Source organism: Malus domestica, chromosome 03 (genome assembly GCF_042453785.1).
Source record: "Malus domestica chromosome 03, GDT2T_hap1".
Lineage (NCBI taxonomy): Eukaryota > Viridiplantae > Streptophyta > Magnoliopsida > Rosales > Rosaceae > Malus > Malus domestica.
Window position 1 is genome coordinate 3,680,771 of NC_091663.1, and position 17,740 is coordinate 3,698,510.

The following is a 17,740-nucleotide window of genomic DNA, read 5'->3' on the forward strand; positions in this document are numbered from 1 at the left end:
TTCTATAATTCTAATCCTTTCATCATTTAACAAAAATAAAATTACACATAAAAAAAATTAAGAAAGTAAGCTATTCTATTGAAGCCTTTTTTTTTTTTCAAACATTCTATTGAGGCCTAGGGCCTAGGGTTTGGTATTTCTTTGAGCCTTCCCCTACAACTCCATCTTCACATCACTGTCTCAATAGATTTGTAAATTAATTATCTCACAATTTAGAAGATTGGAATTTTAGGTAATCTAATTTTTAAACTATGAATTTAGTTTTTATTTGAAGTTGATCAAATAGTGTAATGCCTTCAATAGAGATTGAGTGACTTAGTTATGTTCTATTGAAAAAGGTTGGAAGGAAACTTGATAGTGTGATGTTTTGATGCAGTAACAAGTTTTTGAGTTGATTATGTATTTCATTTTTTTGTTGCGATCGACTTGTGCTCATCAAACTATTTAATTTGACTTGAGACTCCTAGTGTACTAGATTTCCTAGTATGGACTCTCTGCCGTTCATGTTTGTGACACAATGTCATACAATGTTGGTACAAGTATTAACGTTAAACTGTGAGGTAATAGAGAGGTCATAATGAGTCACACTTTAAGAAAGTCTTCTTAGCATTTCTCTAAAAAATATATACCTTCATCTCCAGAAGCAAGTAATCATTTTGATTTGAATTTTAAAAATTTATCCCATTGTAATTAAATTGCATTCTTTAAAAATTTAAAGAAAAAAAAAGGATATTTTTTTGGTATTATAAAAGTTTCACCCTGTGCTTTCTCACTTTATATATGAACGCTTTATAAACATTTTGAAAATGCCTGCGGGAGGTATATCAAAATCATTTTGGCTTTGTGGTCATGGAGGCAAGTGATAACATGTCAATACATAATTGGCAGTTTCATGGGAGCCCTTGACTGTCTATCTCCCTTCACAGCACACATGTGCTAATATATACACAAAGTGTCAACCTCACCACAGATGATCACAAGTCGGCTATGGTACTGGAATCTGGAATATCGTATACGACGTATAGTGAGGTTCAATACATGAAATCAAAGACAAAGTCGTATAACTAAGAATTAAGGACCCATCATTTGTGTGAACAATAGGGTACATATTTGCAACCAACATTAAGTGGAGATGCCTAACACTTTGACTAAAATCTATGTTTTGTATATACGATCTGAACGAGATTGAAGATTTGGCATGTTACATTTGCTTCATGCACCAACAAATTTAGGTTCTATTTTTATTAAGGGATACTTTGGATGCGGTCCCTAATCCTTAACATTCTTTGATTAAAACCTTAATAGTATTCAAAGTTTGATCAAAGTCCCTTGACTTTGTACACCTCATTATATTACTATTAATATTTATATTTTTATAGTTTTGATATTAATTGTGTTTATACCATATTTAGGGCCTCCGTATTTAGATCTCGTACAAATACACAGGGGACTTAAATGTAATTATGTAATAAAGGAAGGGGCAAATATGTAATAAGTGATGATCTCTTATTCTATAAAAGGACTCCTCACTAGGCCTGGGCACGGGCCGGGCCGGGCCATGCCTAATTTTGAAGGAACCGGAGCTTAAACGAAACGGGCCGGGCTAGGCCGGGTACATCATATTTCATTACAGGAATTGAACCGAACCCGGCCCGTTTCAAACGGGCCGGTCTGGGCCGGGTCTACGGTTCCCTTTTTTTTTTTGTTGGGGAAAAAACAATTATCGTTTTGTTTAATTTGCTCCAGCAAGTTGCTCATCATATTGTCTGCTTAATTTGTTGTTTATCGTTTTGTTTGCTCTCTACCTGTATCACTATTGACAATTGCACATTTGCACATTTGCACAGATTGCATAAAGATATTACATAAAGATAAAGATATATTGTAGCAATTGCACATTTGCACAGATTGCAGCAATGCTGGCAATTGCACAGATTGTAGCAATATTGCAGCAATTGCACATAATTGCAAGTGATAGAATCGTAGGCCAGTATTTCATTAGCCATCTACAAAATTGCAAGTGATAGAATCGGTGTTCTTTGAAATAATCATAACACTTGACATACAAAACCGAATGCAGAAAACACAAACTGAAATAACACTCGTATTAAGAATCAAAATCGATATGGCATTATCAAAGTTTTCATTGCAATCAATAATATCACCTGGCATTAGTAATTAGCATTACATAGAAAACAGTATCCCCACAAAATTACCCTGAACGTGCAGAGCAGCAGACCCTCATGGAATGAAATCTCCACCGAATCCCAGAAAATTCAAAACCGACAGCAATGAACAATTGAGCTGCGCAGACAATTCAATCAAAACTCAAACCAAGATATTATATATATCAAATATTTCCAAGTAATCAGCTAGATAATCAAATCAAACCCAAATCAGAAAAACTAAAAATATAAACTCGTTCCTGGTGGCGAACTCGACACCGATGGTAGACTTGGACTCCAAATTAAACTTGTTCTTGGTGAACCTGGAAAGCATGTTCGACTTTCCCACCTCAGAAAGACTTTCCCACCCCAGAAAGTCTTGGTTACGCCGATGGTAGACAGTAGCCGTCGAGGGAGTCGAGGCTCGAGGGAGTGACGGTGGAGACTGGAGAGGTGGGGCGTGGGGAGTGAGAGAGTGAGTAGCAAGGTGTGTGTGCTTGTCTGTGTGTGTGGTTTGCTTGTGGCTGGCCGGAGTCGTGTCGGAGAAGGTGGACAGAGGAGTGGCGCCGCGGATTCGAGAGAGCTGAAAGGGTTAGAGAGTGTTGGAGAGATCGAGATTCGAGAGTTACTGAGAGTCCGAAACTGATTTGGATTTTGGAAACCTAGGTTACAAATTAACGGTTCAGATTGAATGATAGGTTATCATTCAATCTCGATCGTTGATTATAATTAGAAATGGGCCGGTCCGGGGCCCCATTTTTCTAAGGTTTAGGAACCGGCTCGCCCCGTAAATAACCATGGCCCACCCCGCCCCGCCCCGCCCCGTTTGTTCCCAAAAAAAAAAAGACTCGACCCGTACCCGCCTCGAACCTACATTACCTGCCCCTATCCGCGGTTCCTCTACCCGTTTGCCCACCCTTACTCCTCACCCTCACAATGAGGAGAGGCCAATTCTTAGGCCATAAGCTCCCTCATCCTCTCACATCCCCTCACATTACAGAGGTTCTCGCTCCCTCAGAAATACAATAATCAGTGTGGACGTAGCCTAAACCTTGGGGTGAATCACGATACATCTTGTGTTATTTACATTACTTGTAGATTCACGGTCGGACTTACGTTGTTCCAAGACCTCCGGTTTTGTGCATCAACATTTGGTGCCGTCTGTGGGAAACGACATAAAAAACTATGTCGGTTTTCTTTCATTTTTTCATTAAATCTCACCACCGTTAATCTGCAGAAACCAAGAACCCAACACCTCCCCATCACGGCAACAGTTACGAACAAGCTTCACAATTCTTAGATCTCTCTCTCAAAGGATAGCATTCACATTCATTCTTTGCTTCCTTCTTTTATATCACGAGATCCCCATCTCGGCTTCTTTTATATCACGAGATCCCCATCAGAACCTCTTATTCTTCTTCTGCTGCTTCTGGAGTTTTCAGCGTCTGTTTCTGCAAAGCTTCACTGTTCGTTCTTCTTCTTTTCAGAGCAGCTTCACACCCATACATTGCTGAGGAAGACGACGATTCCGTGAAGCCCATTTCGGAGCAGCTCGACCTCGACTCATCGATTCCGTGACTCGCTGAGTTGCAAAGCCAACAAGCCCAATTTTCGAGAACTCGATCCAGGTTCGCCCGTTTCACCTCTTCGGACTCGCCAGAGCGGCGACATCGCCACTCCTACAAGTAGTAGCTCTAGCTTCCCAGGATCGGTTTCCGGCCGAAATGGGCCCAACCAAGTTACCAGAAGGGCCAATTCAGCCCCTAACAACCACTCCGATGAGTTATCTAGCTCTAGCGAGAGCAGTCCTACCGCCGTCGAAAGCGTCCGATCCGTCGGAAACACCCGCAGTTTCAAACCGGGTAATACAAGATCCGATTCGGGTTCCACACACCCGCATATACACTCGGGTCAGAGCTCCGTGAGCTTTCTGCCGCCAAGTGTTTAGCCCACTGGAAACATATACCCATCTAGAAAAATCTTATTTTCTTTTTCAGGGCTGCAGCCAGATCCAGCTGAGGTGGAGAAGCCAACAGTAAAACGGAGACAAAGAAGAAGAAGAGGAAGAGGAAGTCGGTTTCAGACCTTGCTGGTGTCATGAGGATTCTTGACATTTATAGGCTTGCTGTCACGAGTTTCACTGGCGATCTTGAACTCTGGTTTCACTACCTTGACTTTTGTAAAAGAACGACGAAATGGTAGGATCAAGGAGGTGGAGTCAAAACTGGCCTTCGTCTATTGGATTCACAAGAAGCAGGAATCGTGTTGCTCATGCAGGAACTAATTAGTGCTCTTCTCGGGTACTTGTTATTTTGTTTGTTCCCACCAATAAACGAGGTGCCAGACATCTCCCAACCAGCGAGGTGGATAGGAGAACTGCTAAGGGGAAGTCCATGGTTGCTACATTCAAACAGTGTGCACGCTACTTGCATCCTTTTTCCAAGTTCTGCAGGGAGAAGGAATCCAGTGCAGTGCGCCTCCTCACATGTTACGCTAATCTGGAATGATCAAAAGCAGAAAGCAAAAAAACAAAAGCAACCAGTAAAGCTACAGGAAAAGAAAGAAAAACATTATGATGGGATTTTTTACAGCTTGTGTTCAAACAGCAGAAAAAGAAAAATGAGGAGGCATATATACCAAAGCTGCTTATGTCGGTGCAAATCTTGTCGGCAAGGCTGAAAGAAAAATTCCCGAGGATGACCCAAGAAACCCAGCTGTAATAGTTGATAATTGTCTGCGCACTTCCTTAACCAATACAGAAACGTTGTCTGCCATCAGCCAAAAGAGAAAAGAGAAAGCAAAAGCAAGGAATAAACACCCCACCAGAATGATGTGATTTACTTTTCTTGGCAGATGTATGATGTGATTTATTTTTCTTATCTTTCGGAGACATCTGTATAAACCCCATCAGAAGGTAAAAAAAAAAAACGGCAAAGCCCAAAATTATAGGCTGGAATGTTGTGTGGATGGCGAAGGCCCATATGCCCATAAGAGCCAGGCCCTCTATTATCACCAACCAGGTGATCAAAAGTACGCCAGTACTTCACAATTATTCGGCAACCTACCGCTATTACCACCAACCAGGTGATCAAAAGTACGCACAGTACTCCAAAATTATTCGGCAACCTGCCGCTATTACTACCAACCAGGTGATTAAGAGTACGTCTAGTACTCCCAAATTATACATGAGCATTACTCATGTCAATCATACATAAACATTCATGAGCATTACTCATATCAATCATACATAAACATTCATGAGCATCACTCATGTCAACATTCATGAGCATCACTCATGTCAACATCCATGAGCATCACTCATGTCAACATCCATGAACATCACTTATATCAATCAACATAAACATTCATGAGCATCACTCATGCCAATCAGCTTCAAAAGCTTCATTTACAAAGCTCTAGCTTCAAATGCTTCATTTACAGAGCTCTAGCTTCAAAAGCTTCATTTACAAAAGCTTTAGCTTCAAAAGCTCCATTTACAGAGCTACAGCTTCAAAAGCTTCATTTACAAAAGCTCTAGCTTTGAAAGCTTCATTTACAGAGCTCTAGCTTCAAAGCTTCACCTACAAAGTTTCAATGCAGGGTATACAAATACCGCCTCTGAACAACCACCACTTCGGCTCATACATGGATTCAATTTGAAGTCTCCAGCCAACAGACTTTATTGACCGAAGACTTGGGGGACTACATTATGTACCATATATTGGGCCTCAATTGGGCCTCATGAAAAATACTTGGGGAACTTAGCCCATCACTTATGCATTAAGGAACGAGCCCTTATTTTATAAAAGGGACTCCCTCACTTTCATTAGAGAGCACTCATGAAAAATACTTGGGGGATTCTAGCCCATCACTTATGTATTAAGGAGCGAGTCCTTATTCTATAAAAGGAACTCCCTCACCATCATTAGAGAGCATTAACTCTAGCCCATCATTCATATATTGAGGAGCGAACCCTTATTCTATAAAAAAGACTCCCTCACCTTCAACGCCACAAGCCGAGCTAACCAAGGCAACATAAGCCACGAGCCGAGCAGCCTCGCAACATGTGCTACTTCTAGTTGAGCATCATTTCAGGTTGAGCACCGCCTCATATTGAGCATCAGTTCAAGACAACATCTAGTTACTTCGGCCCACACATGGACTGAATTTCAAGTTTCCAGCCAAAAGACTCTCTTGACTGAAGACTTGGGGGACTACTGTTTATACCATATTTAGGGCCTCTGTATTTAGATCTCGTACAAATACGCAGAGGACTTAAATGTAATTATGTAATAAAGGAAGAGGCAAATATGTAATAAGTGATGAGCCCTTATTCTATAAAATGACTCATCACCCTCACAATGAGGAGAGGCCAATTCTTAGGCCATAAGCTCCTTCATCATCTCACATCCCCTCTCACATTACAGAGGTTCTCGCTCCCTCAGAAATACAATAATCAGTGTGGACGTAGCCCAAACCTTGGGGTGAACCACGATACATCTTGTGTTATTTACATTACTTGCAGATTCACGGTCGGACTTACGTTGTTCCAAGACCTCTGGTTTTGTGCATCAACAAATTGTTTGATATTTTATGAGATTTATAATCCTATAAATTTAAAATCCCTCATTATAATACTATTAGAAACGGTTACAATTAAAAAATTCAAACATTTTCATTGAATAAATGGATAAAAACTATGTAAAAATAAGAAATAATAAATGGCAAAAGAAGGTATCCATAATGTTAAAAAAATTGGTACATTTCACATATAACAAAGTGGTACATTAATAAAGAAGAATGAGTACATTATAAATAAATTAGGGTACATATAAAAGATTAAAAAATTATGAGTACAAATGAATTTTAAAAAAATATAGGCGCTAAAAGAAATTAATACATAGGTACAAAATAAAACTAAAAAGAAAATACTACAAATTTTTAAAAAATGTTGTAAATTAAAAGTGGGTACAAACTAAAAATATAAATATATGATATAAAGTTTAGGCATAAAACATAAATATTCCATATGTAATTTTTCTATCATTGATTAAATATACAATGTCACGTGACGGTATACACATGGGTACAAACACAAATAAAACTTTAAAAAATATGGCACAAAAAGAAACTAATATATGGGTACAAATTAAAAATAAAAAGAAAATTGGTACAAATTAAAAAACATTTGCAAATTAAAAATAGGTACAAACTAAAAATAAAAATATACGATAAAAAATTTAGCCATAAATATAAATATACTAATTGTAACATTTTTAACACTAAAGGAATATATTTAAAAATAAAAATATTTTATTATTCAAATAATTAATGATGTTATTAATACCCAAGGACCTTGATTAAAAATTGAAAATGAATATGATTTTAATCAATGGAGTAACAAAAAGAAGGATGTGAACCTAATTTTCCCTTTTATTAAAGAGATAGTACAAATGTGATATCTATAAATAAATGCATGTATTTTAATATAAATAAATTTTAGAACACTACAATAAGGATAAGTGGAATGCTCCTTTCTTTTCTGACAAATTTCATAGGTTCTATTTTAATTAAAGAGATAGTACAAATGTTGTATCTATAAATAAAAGGAAAACTAATGAAAATGGCTTGAAAACTTTGAGTTTTAATGATAAGGACAAAATAAAGGGTAAAGTGAATAGTACCATGATTGATTTTTTAGTGTAAAAATGTGGTTTTTCGTTAAAGTGAACAGTACCGGGTGCTTTTTGTTAAAGTTCCCATAAATAAATACATGTATTTTAATATAAATAAATTTTAGAACACTTCAATAAGGATAAGTAGAATGCTCTTCTCTTTTCTGACATAGTTTCGAATTGAACAAAAAATACGATAAAAAAAGTCTACTAGAAACTAGAAATATTGAAAGAGAACGAGAGAGCACGTAGTTATTAATTCTCTGCTCGTGGAGTGCTATACCAAAATATGACTTTTTATTCCCAAGTTTGAACATACGTACTTGAGCTAAGTTTTGAGTGGAACCTACAGGACCGACTGCAGCAACCTCCATAACCACCGCCCCCCGGGGGGGGGGGGCCACAAACCAGAAAAAAAAGCTGCCAAACCCTATCAGCTAACCAACAAACCCCAAGCTGCCAAAGGAACAACAAAAAGTCCGGATAAAATAAAAAGTCGATATCAACCATGTTGAAAATAAACAAAATCAACACGAATAATTTTTTTTTGAACAAAAATCAACACCAATATAATTACAAAGAATTACGCAAATTATGAACTGTGATGGCCAATAAATGTATGAAAATGTGTGTTGATGTGATCTAGGCCTATTACTCAATGAACACCGTTAGATCGTAGTAATAGTAACACTATATGCTAACCTTACAGAGGGGTGTCAATATTAATTGTTCTTAAGGTTTAAGAAATTAGCTCATATGTTGCAAACACACGGACATATCCAATGTTAAATAAATAAAAAGAAGAGACTAGCAGTATCTATAGTAATGTTACATTATTACAAAGGGGCACAAACAATACAAGCTAAACGAGCAATATCTATTACTTAGTACTACGGTCTACTGATATTTTTCTTTGCTTGTAAGTGAGAAGTCTTAGGTTCGATTCTTGTCAAAGGCGAATTTGAACCACATTATTATTAGTTCATTGTGAGGCTTAGTCTACTCTCTCATCTTCTTAATGTACATAATATCGTTTGTTAAAAAAAATAGCAATATTTGCTTTTGCTTTTTCTTTTTCCATAAAAAGAAATTGATGAGACATTGTTCTCTTTATAGCTTCCTGAACAAAAGACGAATGCCATGTTCTGCTTCTATAACCAATCTAAGAGAAGGTTTGTGTTTGGAGAAAGCGAGAAGAAAAACTTGGACAATATGAGAGATATGAGAACCTCCAGTTCAGCAATAGCAAATTTTGTCTAATACACATTAGTGGTCCGACCCCGAACGACATGTACAACTGAGGAAGCTTGCAAGCACCTGCAATTCCATTCGCAAATCTCTACGGGTTGAATCTGGTCCCCAAATTCCCGGATCAGTATGTTGTGTTAGCGGTCCAAACATAATGTCCCCAAATTTCATGTCCGCGAAAGCCTCTCTTGATACCACGGTAGTCAGGGGATGAAGGTGCAGCGATTCATGAATCACCACTGTCAGCTGAACATTGCAAAAATTAGATAATGATTTAGACATGACGAGCTGGTGAAAAGAACGACAATACTCAAACCGTACTATTGCTCCCTTACTAAAGCGTAGACAAAAGTACCGTGGCTAATATCACTTCAACCGACTTTTTGACTATTAGGCACCGTTTCCAGTCCTAATTAACATCCACCTACGGAAAAGTAGTAACATTCTTCTGTGGCGATTGCTGTTTTATGTGCAGTGACTTCAATAAGTTCATATAATTGAATGAAAGGTCAAATTTTTTTTTCGTAATCTCTGTGGTGACACGCCACTTTTGATGTGACTCTCGTGATGAAAAGCTTTTAATTAAACCTTTATAGTGGGCCTTGTTAGCAATTGAGATCCAAATTCAAATTTTCATTAGTCTTCCGTTAAATAAACTCACGTGACTATCACATGAAGGGTCAACTTCGTCATTTCAATCCAAATTACATCTTATTCAATGGATATCTAGTATAATTTAGGGTTTAACTGAAATTAGATTTTACAGAAAATAAAACATAAAAAAGCTTGAACGCGAAGACTGAAACTAAACCTATAAAACCACGTCAATGGCTAGGAGAAGAGGTGAAGGTGAAGTCACACCTAATTTCTTAGGTATGATTTAATTTCGTTTGGAAATCCTAATACTTCTAATATACCATTTGTTTTTTTTTTCAATGCCAACACGTCTTTGATCATGAGTTAGAATCTTACTCTTACTTGAATTTTCATTCTTGTATCAATTTGTACCAGTTTGAATGCATAAATGCCTTTCAGTTTTGTCTTTAATTGGTAATGTGGTTTTATGCATGCCCTAGTTGGCCAATACACAACCTTTCAATTTTTTCCTTAATCTTTTTTGAATTTTAATTCTTTAAGTTTCTTACGCTCTTGAAGTTCATATGCAGAGGGCAGACCTGAAGATTGAATTTTCTGCAATGCCTTTCACTCATTGTCTTTAATTTTACGATGCCTTTCACCTGTCTGAATGCCTATATACTGCATTTCACCCATTGTCTTTAACTCTCTAAGTTAATTATTCTTGTGCATATGTGATTTTTCTGCATTATATAGGTTGAGATACGTGTGCTATTAAATTGGGTGATGGTTAGTGACGGTGGAGGAGGCCCACTAGTGGCTATGGCGGTGGCTAGGAGCTATGAGATGAGATATGGGAACTGTTGGGTTTTTTTATCTTTACAAGTTTCTTTTATTTGTAATTTTATTTTAATTCACGTTTTTGTCTTTTTATTTTTCAAAATAAATAAACTTAATTTTGACCGATCCACAGGTGATAGTCACATGATTTTATTTAACGGAAGACTAAAGGAACTTTGGATTTGGACCTCAATTGCTAATAGGGCTCACCACATGAGTTTAATTAATAACTTTTTCATCATAAGGGTCACAAGTCGCGTGTCACCACAGGGACCACAAAAAAATTTTACATGTCATAACTAGTTAATAAAAAATATACAAATGTTAAGGAGACTCCATAAGAAGTGGGACTCCTTATAGACTATCTGTCACCTCATGTTTTTTGCACAATGTTTTATAATGTTGGCACGAGAAATAACATTAAACCATGAGGTGGTAGATAATCCATAGAGAGTCCCACTTTGAGAGAGTCCTTAGCATTTCTCTAAAAAATATATACATGTTTCATCTGAAGAAGCAGGTGAGGTAATTTTGATTTGAAATTTACAATTTTGTCCCTTTATAATTAAATTGCCTTCTACAAAAATTTAAAGAAAAGGGGGATATGTTTTGGTATTTTAGAAGTTTCAATTTTTTTTTTTTTGAAGGTAAAACTGATTTCATTCAAGTAATATATGAACACTTCATAAAAATTTCAAAATTGCCTGCGCTAGTTATTAAAATCTTTTTGGCTTTGAGGTCATGGAGGCAAGCTAGTGATAACATGTCAATACATAATTGGCAGTTCCATGGGAACCCTTGACTGTCTATGTCCTTTCACAACACCCATGTACTAATATATACACAAAAGTCTCAACCTAGCTGGCCACAGATGATCAAAGTCAGGTATAGTACTGTAATCTGTAACATAGTATGGTGAGGTTCAATACATGAAATCAAAGACAAAGCCGTATAACTAAGAAAAAAGGTCCCATCATTTTTGTGAATGGGTACCTATTTGCAACCAACATTAAGTGGAGATGCCTAACACTTTGATTAAAATCTATGTTTTGTATATATGATCTGAACGGAATTGAAGATTTGGCATGTGCCATTTGCCTCATGCACCAACACATCTTGGTTCTATTTTTATTAGATAGGTGGTACAAATGTGCAATGGCGGATTTAGGATTTGAATCTTGGGCGGTCCCAATGTTAAAGGTCCAAGTTTTTTAGATAGAAACAAAGCACAAAGCATGCAAAAACAGTTTTAGTTTATTCACTGAGGCATTTCCTCAAACATTTGATGAGCGATATCGAGAAAATTTATCGAGTGTTGTCTACGCAACCTGTCAAGTGTAGTCCGCGCAATCTATCGAGATATGCTTAGCAGGTATTACATCAAACACTTGGTAGGTACAAAAGGACCCGTACAAAACATTCGGAAGGTCATCGGAAGACCTTAACATGTATATTTTCTGAACACGGGGACCACCTAGGTCCCAGTGTGCATCCGCCTTTGCAAATGTGGTATCTATAAATAAATGCATGTGTATATATATGAATTTTATCCCAAGTTTGAACATACATACTCGATCTAAGTTTCGAGTAGAACCCACAGGATCGGCTGCCGTAACCTTGAATTTTTCCTCTGACAAAAAAATTTTAAGTTCCCACTTTGATACGGGACTACACACAGTGATCAGCTAGCATAACACTATACATATGGGCAATCTGCTAACTACCAAGAAAATAAAATTACCAAAAGTCTCCTATTGCATGTGAGAGTTCAGAGAATTAGGGCAGGTTTGCTTATGGAGCTTCTTCAGTTTGATGCGAAAATGTTGATGTCCCTTGTGTTTCTAGGGTTTGTAGGGTTGTTTGTGCGGTTGTATGATGGGCTTGTTGCGAAGCCGAAGAGGCTGAGGTCCTTGCTAACTAAGCAAGGCATCAATGGACCTCCACCAACTCTTCTTCTGGGAAATATTATGGAGATAAAGAAGGCTCGAGGCTCCAGCAATTCTACCAGTGGACTAATCCCCAGCTCTCACAATTGCGCTGCTCTTGTCTTTCCATTTTTTGAGAAGTGGAGGAAGCAATATGGTATGCATACGTAAATTTATATAGAGTATACCATTTTTAGCATACGTAAATTTATATAGAGCATACCATGTTTAGCATACGTAAATTTATATAGAGTATACCATGTTTATGACCAAGATCTCCTCAACATATATATACAAGGAACATTTACATGTAAAGGATGTATATATCCCTTTTGTCTCTATCTTACTCATTACGTTTCAAAAATAAATGGATACATACCATCTCCGGGACAGGAAAGTGTTTTTCTTCATATGCATACACAACATACATACATGCATTTTTTAGTAAAATATCCGTACATACATTATGTTACTTACAAGAAATGCTAAAGGAACTCTCTACCATCTTATATTTTTGTCACAATATTTTATAGTTGTTGATATATAAATTAACATTAGAGTAAACTGTCATTTAACCCCCTGAACTATCACGTGAGTTTCAATTTCCCCCCTGAACTATTTTTTCAGCCAATTGACCCCCTAAACTATGTTAAAGTGGCCAATTAACCCCCTACCGTTAAGTATCTTTAACTCCATCCAATTTTCTTTTAGAAAGTGTCATGTGCTTGGCACATGACCACCTTTTTACATTTTATGTCTAAATCTTTACAAAGAAAACATATAAAACAAATATTAAAAAAAAAATACATACAAACCCTAAACTTAATCATTCAAAATAATAGAAAAGGTAAGGCTTTTTATATTAACACTCCACAAAATGTTGAATGCACCCCATATTAAAATTTAATATTAAATGACTTATTTACTCCACTATGCAATGACAATTTTGACCTTATTAGGTTTTAAAAAAAAATATATAAATACACTCCAAATCACTTTTAACGTAGTATTTATCTTCTCAACTATCAAAACCCTCTCATCCTCCATTGTTGAACAAAATCCTAACCAATGAAAATACAAACATGTTGATTGAGAAAAATTGTTTTTGATGAATGAAACACGAAATCGATGTTTCTGAAGCTTCACATGAGGTAAGACTTCACATTTTTCATTGTTTTAGTGATTTTGATGACATCGATAATTATTTAATTTTGCGTTTGCTGCATTATTTTTCAATATGAACCCTAAAAGATGAATATGAATATGAATATGAATATGAATATATAAGTTTAAATAATGCAGCAAACGCAAGATTAAATAATTATCGATGTCATCGAAATCACTAAAACAATGAAAAATGTGAAGTCTTACCTCATGTGACGTTTCAGAAACATCAATTTCGTGTTTCATTCGTCAAAAACAATTTTTCTCAATCAACATGTTTGTAGTTTCATTGGTTAGGATTTTGTTCAACAATGGAGGATGAGAGGGTTTTGATAGTTGAGAAGATAAATACTACGTTAAAAGTGATTTGGAGTGTATTTATATATATTTTTTTAAAACCTAATAAGGTCAAAATTGTCATTGCATAGTGGAGTAAATAAGTCATTTAATATTAAATTTTAATATGGGGTGCATTCAACATTTTGTGGAGTGTTAATATAAAAAGCCTTACCTTTTCTATTATTTTGAATGATTAAGTTTAGGGTTTGTATGTATTTTTTTTTTAATATTTGTTTTATATGTTTTCTTTGTAAAGATTTAGACATAAAATGTAAAAAGGTGGTCATGTGCCAAGCACATGACACTTTCTAACAGAAAATTGGATGGAGTTAAAGATACTTAACGGTAGGGGGTTAATTGGCCACTTTAACATAGTTTAAGGGGTCAATTGGCTGAAAAAATAGTTCAGGGGGGAAATTGAAACTCACGTGATAGTTCAGGGGGTTAAATGACAGTTTACTCTTAACATTAAACTGTGAGGTGTTATAGAGTCCATAGAGAACCACTTTTGAGAGCCCTTGACATTTCTCGTTACAAAATCTCAGTTAAGAGAACAGAACTAGACAACTGTGTAAAAAACTTTTCACTAGCTAGGAATATGTAAACTTTTCGCTTTGGGAAAGAGACCTTCTTGGGCCAAAGGCTTTAACATGCATACAGTTAATTACTTTCTTTACTGGGAAATGATTTGTTCACATCCATTTTCTACACTTGTCTATTTCTGTCTCACTTTATGTTAAATTAATTATTCGCAGGTGAAGTATTTGCGTTTGCACTTGGCAACACACAAATATTGTGTGTGAACCAACCAGATGCAGTGCGAGAGATAACAACATGCACGTCCTTAGACTTGGGGAAGCCAACATATCAATTTAAAGAGCGAGGTCCTCTGCTAGGTCAAGGTATTTTAACCTCAAATGGCCCCTCATGGGTTCACCAACGCAAAGTGATTGCTCCTGAACTATACATGGACAAAGTCAAGGTATTTCTATATATAATTATATAATACTCATGGAAAATTAATATCACCATGCAGAGATGATCGTTACCTTGTGATTGAATTGTGGTAACTGATCGTGCAGGGAATGATTAACCTAATCACAGAGTCTACAACTACCCTGGTAAATTCTTGGAACAGTAAGATTGAAACAGCCGAAGGAGGAATTGCTGAGATAAAAATTGATAGCTACATGAGAAGCTTCTCTGGTGATGTTATCTCAAGAGCTTGTTTTGGAAGCAACTATTCCAAAGGAGAAGAGATATTTCATAAACTAAGAAATCTCCAGGAGGCTATGTCCAAGAAAGTCTTTTCCACCGGAGTTCCTGGGATGAGGTACTTCGCCTAAGGTTTTTTTATTTACATAATTATATTTATTAGAGCAAATTGAAGTGTTATTAGTTTGGAAAGTAGAGTTTTGTCATTGAACAAACAAATAGTATTTACATAATTATACCCGAGTTTCAATTTTTCTCATAATATAATATTCAATTCGTTAGCCCTTACTTCTAACGAAGGTAGCTATAGCTTTATACAAGACAAGGGTAGACAATGTCTTTTTAAAAACCTAATTACAGTGTTATGGGAATTGATAAGGTATATTAAAGACTCAGTTCCGCTTCTTATGAAAGCAGAATTGTTGTTTGGAGACCATTATTGTTTAAATAATCTAAACATCTTTTGGTGAAAAAACCAATACAAAACGAGGCCTTCGTCAAAAGTCCTAGATGTAGTCACCCTAAGCATTGTGTTAAAGTGCTAACTCAGACCCCTTAAGCATTGCTATACGTGTAACATTATATTGATCTTAAATTAGTACCTTTAGATCCCCATAGTCTTAAATAATTGCTATATTTTTGAAGACTTCTTCCCACAAAGAGCAACAGGGAAGCTTGGGCATTGGAAAAGGAGGCCAGCACTTTAATACTTCGAGTAGTGAAGGAAAGGCAGGCAGCAGGATATGAGAAAGACCTGTTGCAAATGATTCTTGAGGGTGCTATAAACAGTGACCTCAGCCAAGAGGCTACAGATCGATTCATTGTTGATAACTGCAAAAACATATACTTGGCCGGCTATGAAACCACGGCGGTTTCCGCCACGTGGTGCCTCATGTTGTTGGCTTCAAACCCAAAATGGCAAGAAAGTGTGAGAACAGAGGCCCTTCAAGTTTGCCAAGGCTGTATTCCGGATAATGATATGATTCCTAAGATGAAACAGGTATGGCGTTTCACATGATTAAGATATATATGTGTGTGTGTGAGTGTGTGTGTGTGTGTGTATCATATAAGCACTTATGGAAAAATGAGAAACAACCACTAAGAAAACACGTAGTTGTTGCTGAAGTAGCTAATACTAAAAGTGTGCTACTACAGAACAAGTCACACTTTTGTACTTTTGTCACGTATTTTGTATCAGCTATCTTGTGATTTGTAACTAGTGCCCCTTTTCTTGTAATCAGTTTTGAGGAGTAATTAATAATTATTAGTTAACTATCTATACTCAATATGTGACATATTATGGAATTTTTGTTAGCTGTTAGTTTGTGAATCATGACTATATTGGCTTGATTAACTTTTTAACCTTGTACAGCTCACAATGGTGATTATCTTTAACTATATGTGTAGTCAATATATATGCACTACTTAGTGTTGCCATGTAAATTAGATTAACACATTTAAACCTGTGCAGCTAACTATGGTGATTCATGAATCACTGCGCCTATATCCTCCAGTTACCGTGGTGTCAAGGGAGGCCTTTAAGGACATGAAATTTGGGGACATTAACATCCCAAAGGGTGTCAATGTTTGGACCACAGTGGCAACCCTACACACTGATCCAGAAATATGGGGCCCAGATGCCTATGTGTTCAACCCAGATAGGTTTGCAAATGGGATTACAGGCGCTTGCAAGCTTCCACACGTGTACATGCCATTTGGGATGGGACCCCGAGTGTGTCTTGGACAGAACTTGGCCATGGTTGAACTCAAGATTCTGATAGCTCTCTTAGTTTCCAACTTCTCCTTCTCACTCTCTCCCAAGTACAGACATGGACCTGCTCTTAGATTGGTTATAGAGCCTGAGCATGGAGTCGATCTCCTAGTGAGGAAGCTGTGAACTTAAAAAGATTATGAGCAACTTATTATTTCTTTTAGGTTTTAGTTTGCTCACTTGTTTAAGCCTGTATTTGTTTTCCCAAATAATATATCCATGATCGGTTAGCCCAGATGGTGGGGGCTAGTTTTAACTTTCAAGCTATGTAAAAGTTCGATTTCAAATTTCGATAGGAATTTGGGATAAAGTATTTTATGTTGCCTTTATATTTTGGCTACTGTGTATAGGGCAAGGTCTAAAATATCGATATTATCCCGATATTTTCATCGAAATTTTCGTGTTTTTGAACTACCGATATTTCCGATATCATCGATATTTTAGACCTTGATAGGAACTCTATGTGGTACTAAGTCATTTATGTATCTTACCATGCAATGTATAAAGTGTAAAATATTGTACTAATTTATTATATACAAATGATTATGGTGTGTTTAAACTTCTTTCATTAATTACTACATATTTTCTACACTCACAATGTTTGCCAGCTCGCTATATAATCAACTTAAATCAGTTAAATCCATCATGCAATGCATTTCCTTCCATTTTTTTTTTTGTGATAAACTAATAGATAATTGACTAAATAAACACCCTGCAAAGTTTCAATAAAAATTTTCAAGTTTTTCTTACAATTTCCGTGGTTTTTATTCAATTTTTATCGATATCGATAATATCCCGATATTTCCATCGAAATTTCCGTTT

At 36.4% G+C, this 17,740-nt stretch overlaps 1 protein-coding gene across 1 annotated transcript; it reads left to right on the forward strand.

Annotated features, from left to right (window-relative positions):
- The first annotated feature begins 12,052 nt into the window (after nt 1-12,052).
- LOC103417797 (cytochrome P450 714C2-like) lies at nt 12,053-17,481 on the forward strand. The gene is made up of 5 exons (XM_008355956.4): nt 12,053-12,586; nt 14,688-14,914; nt 15,015-15,265; nt 15,793-16,147; nt 16,619-17,481. Exons 1-5 carry the CDS (start codon nt 12,298-12,300, stop codon nt 17,042-17,044), a joined length of 1,548 nt encoding a protein of 515 aa, XP_008354178.1. The 5' UTR covers nt 12,053-12,297; the 3' UTR covers nt 17,045-17,481.
- The last annotated feature ends 259 nt before the right edge of the window (nt 17,482-17,740 follow it).